Below are 5197 nucleotides of genomic sequence, written 5' to 3'. Positions count from 1 at the left end.
ACAAGCACGTAAAGGAGTTCGAGGTGGTTTGCTCTAGTATGAAACCTCCTGGGGTCACTGAAGAGCAAATTAGACTGAGAGCCTTCCCATTCTCTCTCAAGAATGCAGCTAAAGATTGGCTGTACTACCTTCCAGCAGGTAGTATTACCACATGGGCGCAGTTGAAAAAGAAGTTTTTAAAAAAATTCTTCCCTACATCCCGGGCTGCGAGTTTGAGGAAGGAAATCTGCAGCATCAAACAGTATCCCGGGGAGTCTTTGTATGACTATTGGGAAAGGTTTAACAAGTTGTGCACTAGATGCCCGCAGCATCAAATTAGTGAACAACTGTTAATCCAATATTTCTATGAAGGACTCCAGTCAACTGATAGGAGTATCATCGACGCTGCGAGTGGGGGAGCACTGGCAAATAAGACCCCGAGGGAAGCATGGCTGCTCATTGAAGCTATGGCAGAAAATTCTCAACAGTTTGGCTTCCGTGAGAGTAACCCTGCCCACAGGGTTAATGAAGTGGAGACGTTATCCCTTCAGCAGCAGATATCGGAGCTAACATCCGTTGTTCGACAATTAGTGGTGGGAAATGTGCCCCAAGTAAAGGCCTGTGAAATCTGCACAAATATGGGCCACCATACTGACTCATGCCCTATATTGCAAGAGGATGGGGTTGAGCAAGTGAACATGGCTGGAGGCGTGCCCGCGCCTCATAGGCAGTACAATCCATACTCCAACACGTACAATTCGGGTTGGAGAGATCACCCCAATTTCAGCTATGGAAATATGCCATAAAATGCATTCTCCAATCGTCCACCAGGATTTCAGCAACCATAGCAACCGAAACCGCAACCCTCATCCTCCAACACAGGGAGTTCCTTGGAGGATATTGTCAAGAGTCTAGCCACGACTACCGCCTAGCTCCAGCAGGAGACCAGGTCATTGACCACAAATATGGCTCAACTCCACCAATAAACTAGAGCTTTAACCATGAGCACCAATCAGTTCCAGCAGGACACAAAATCAGGCTTGAAGGATATGGAGGCTCGAATAAGCCAGATGGCAACTGCCATCAATCGCTTGGAATCCCACGCTTATGGAAAGTTACCTTCACAATTCGAAATAAATCCCAAGAATGTAAGTGCCATGACCCTGAGGAGTGGCAAGACACTGGAAGGGCCTAAAGAGAGAAATTCAAAAGGCAAGAGTGAGGAGGAGATAGAGAAGGAAATTGAGGAGGAAGGACGTATTCGTGAGGATCCTAAGGTAATCCCCATCTCTCCACCCACTACTAACTCTAACTTACCCCCTTTTCCTTGCAGGTTGGAAAAGACAAAAAGGGTAAAGAAGGAAAAAGAGCTTTTAGATGTGTTCCGAAAAGTGGAAATTAACATCCCTTTACTGGACGCAATCAAGCACATACCGAAATATGCTAAATTTCTCAAGGATCTATGCACCCATAAGAGGAAACTGAGAGGGGACGAAAGAGTAGCGGTGGGAGAGAATGTGTCAGCAATGCTCCAAAGAAAGCTTCCACCCAAGTGTGGAGATCCAGGTATGTTCACGATCCCCTGTAAGATAGGGAATACACCGATCAGGAAAGCAATGTTAGATTTAGGGGCGTCAATCAATGTGATGCCAAAGACCATTTTTGCTTCTTTAAATCTTGGGCCACTTAAAGAAACAGCCATCATAATCCAACTAGCCAATCGCACAAATGCATACCCAGAGGGGCTAGTTGAGGATGTCTTGGTTCAAGTAAATGAATTGGTCTTTCCTGCAGATTTTTATATCTTGGACATGGGAGATGAAAAATCATTAAACCCGTCACCTATCTTGTTAGGTAGACCATTTCTTAGCACTGCCAGGACTAAAATAGATGTGAATGAGGGTACTTTGTCAATGAAAATTGATGGTGAAACTGTGAATTTCAATATTTTTGAGGTGATGAAATATCCAGAAGAATCTAACTCAGTCTTTGCTTTGAGCGTTATTGAGCCTTTTGTGCAGAACATTTTCGAATTAGATGGCAAAGACGCTTTGGAAGTGGCTCTAATCAAGCATCTGGAGTTGGGTGTAACTCCTAATGTGGACCTAAGGGGAGATTTGCTCCATGCTGTTGAAACCTTACACTCACTTCCACCCGTATCCCCAAGGTATGAACTTACTTCTCTTTTTGTGCCAGAGGCTTAGACAAAGTTGCTCCCTTCAGTTGTGCAGGCACCGGAGTTGGAACTAAAACCTTTCCCGAAGCATCTAAAGTACGCATTCCTAGGAGATCGGAAGACACTTCCGATGATCATCTCTGCACACCTATCTCCAAGTCAGGAGGACAAACTGGTGCGAATCCTTAGGGAGCATAAGGAAGCAATTGGATGGAGCATAGCCGATATTAAAGGGATTAGCCCGTCCTTGTGTATGCACCAGATAAGACTCGAGAATGATGCAAAGCCGGTGAGGCAAGCACAGCGAAGATTGAACCCTCTGATGATGGAAGTTGTAAAAAAGGAGATACTCAAGCTTCTGGAGGTAGGGATCATTTTCGCTATTTCGGATAGTCCGTGAGTGAGTCCTGTCCAAGTGGTCCCGAAGAAGGCGGGAGTGACCGTGGAGGAGAATCAGGAGGGTGATATGGTCCCGGTCAGGAAAGCTACTGGCTGGCGTCAGTGCATCGACTACCGGAGGCTAAACTCCGTGACTAAAAAGGACCACTTCCCCCTCCCTTTTATTGATCAGATGGTAGAACGATTGGCAGGTCATATTTACTATTGCTTCTTGGATGGCTTTTCAGGTTACTTTCAGATTGCGATCGCACCAGAAGACCAAAAAAAGACTACCTTCACATGCCCATTTGGCACGTTTGCCTACCGCCGGATGCCTTTCGGCCTCTGCAATGCTCCAGCAACCTTTCAACGGTGTATGATAAGTATTTTCTCTGAGTATGTGGAAAAGATAATCAAGATGTTCATGGATGATTTTAGTGTCTACGGGGACAGTTTTGATGAATGTCTTGAGAATCTAGCTTTAATTCTCAAAAGATGTATAGAGACGAATTTGGTGCTTAATTGGGAAAAGTGTCACTTTATGGTAGATCATGGCATTGTTCTAGGGCACGTCGTATCGGCTAAGGGAATAGAGGTAGATAAAGCTAAAATAGACCTTATTTCTGCTCTACCTTACCCCGTATGTGTACGGGAAGTGCGTTCGTTTTTGGGCCATGCAGGCTTTTACAGGAGATTTATCAAAGACTTTTCAAAGATAGGAGCACCCATGTTCAAGTTACTGCAGAAGGACGTGCCATTTGATTTCACAAATGAATGCAAGGTGGCTTTTGATAAACTGAAGGAATCATTGACATCGCCGCCTGTCATTCAACCCCCAGATTGGAGCCTTCCGTTTGAAATCATGTGCGACGCGAGTGACTATACCGTGGGGGTCGTGTTGAGACAAAGAATTGGAAGAGCGCCACACGCGATCTACTACGCGTCGAGAGCCTTAAGTAGAGCCCAACTTAATTACTCCACGACGGAGAAAGAATTACTAGTTGTTGTTTTTGCAATAGAAAAATTTAGGTCATATTTATTGGGTGCAAAAGTAATAGTTTTCTCTGATCATGCAGCTTTGAGGTACTTGCTGGCGAAGAAGGATGCTAAACCAAGGCTGATCAGGTGGATTTTGCTCCTGTAGGAGTTCGACCTAGAAATCAGGGATAAGAGCGGAGCTGAGAATTTGGTGGCTGATCATTTGAGCCGGTTGCTCACAAATCAAGAGGATCTACCGTTAAGAGAATCATTTCCTGAGGAACAATTACTAGCCATTGATTCGTCAATACCTTGGTACGCTGACATTATCAATTTTTTGGTAACAAATCAATTACCTGCAGGGTGGTCAAAAGCTAAAAGAGATAAGTTAAAGAGTGAGGCCAAATATTACCTTTGGGATGACCCCTACCTGTGGAGGCAATGCTCGGACCAAGTAATAAGAAGGTGTGTAAGTGCAGGTGAATTCTAATCTATTTTGATTTTCTGTCATTCATTTGCATGTGGAGGGCGCTTTGGGCCAAGGCGGACAGCTCGTAAAGTGTTAGAAAGTGGTTTTTATTGGTCTACTCTGTTTAGGGATACATATTTGTTTTGCAAATCTTGTGATAAGTGTCAAAGGGTGGGGAATATCTCTCGTAGAGACCAAATGAGTCAAACCCCCATATTATTTGTTGAGATTTTTGATGTCTGGGGTATAGATTTCATGGGTCCCTTCCCCTCGTCTTTTGGTTTCTTGTACATTATACTTGCTGTTGACTATGTTTCCAAATGGGTGGAGGCAAAAGCCACCCGGACTAATGATTCTAGAGTAGTTGCAGATTTTATAAGATCTAACATTTTTGTCCGTTTTGGAATGCCGAGAGCTATAGTGAGTGACAGGGGCACCCATTTCTGCAATAAGACGATCACTACATTGTTTCGTAAGTATGGTATGCTCCACAAAGTATCCACCTCCTACCATCCACAGACGAATGGTCAGGCCGAAGTGTCAAATAGGGAGGTCAAGTCAATTCTAGAGAAAATGGTGCGGCCTGATAGGAAAGATTGGAGTTTGAAGTTGGAAGATGCTCTATGGGCCTACCGCACCGCAAATAAAACACCGATTGGGATGTCCCCATACAGGTTAGTTTTTGGGAACCCCTGCCACCTTCCGGTGGAATTTGAACACAGAGCATTTTGGGCACTTAAGAGGTGTAATATGGACCTTATGGAGGCCGGAGGAAATAGAAAGCTCTAATTACAAGAGTTGGAGCTGAGGAATGAAGCATATGAGAATACTGCAATATATAAGGAGAAGAGCAAAATTTTTCATGACCAACGCGTTTCGAGAAAGTCATTTGTCGTAGGGCAAAAAGTCCTATTTTATCACTCGAGACTTAAGTTTTTTCCTGGTAAGTTGCGTTCCCGTTGGATTGGTCCATTTGTTGTTACTAATATTTCCCATTATGGTGCAGTGGAAATCCAAAGTCTGAAGACGGAGAAGAACTTCGTGGTAAATGGTCATCGTTTGAAGCCCTATTATGAAGGGTTTAATAGTGAGCAAATGGAAGTTTTATTCCTTGATGATCCAAGTAGAGAGGTTTAATCAATTGAATGCCATGTCTAGCCAAAGACGTTAAAGAAAGGCGCTGCTTGGGAGTCAACCCAAGAATTACAATAGTAGTT

General features: G+C 44.1%; 1 protein-coding gene across 1 annotated transcript; it reads left to right on the top strand.

Moving 5' to 3' along the window:
* Positions 1-980: 980 nt before the first annotated feature.
* Positions 981-2555, top strand: LOC113708441 (uncharacterized). The gene is made up of 2 exons (XM_072065285.1): positions 981-2108; positions 2211-2555. The coding sequence occupies exons 1-2, from the start codon at positions 981-983 to the stop codon at positions 2553-2555; spliced, it is 1473 nt and encodes a 490-aa protein (XP_071921386.1).
* Positions 2556-5197: the final 2642 nt, after the last annotated feature.

This window comes from Coffea arabica, chromosome 9c (genome assembly GCF_036785885.1).
Source record: "Coffea arabica cultivar ET-39 chromosome 9c, Coffea Arabica ET-39 HiFi, whole genome shotgun sequence".
In the NCBI taxonomy this organism is placed as follows: Eukaryota; Viridiplantae; Streptophyta; class Magnoliopsida; order Gentianales; family Rubiaceae; genus Coffea; species Coffea arabica.
Note: the sequence above shows the minus strand (reverse complement) of the source record. Positions and strands in the feature narration are given on the sequence as shown.

Coding starts and splice junctions, on each gene's coding strand:
- LOC113708441 (XM_072065285.1), top strand. CDS start 981: ATGAGCACCAATCAGTTCCAGCAGGACACAAAATCAGGCTTGAAGGAT. Junction 2,109..2,210: donor GGGGAGATTTGCTCCATGCT/GTTGAAACCTTA, acceptor TCAGTTGTGCAG/GCACCGGAGTTGGAACTAAA.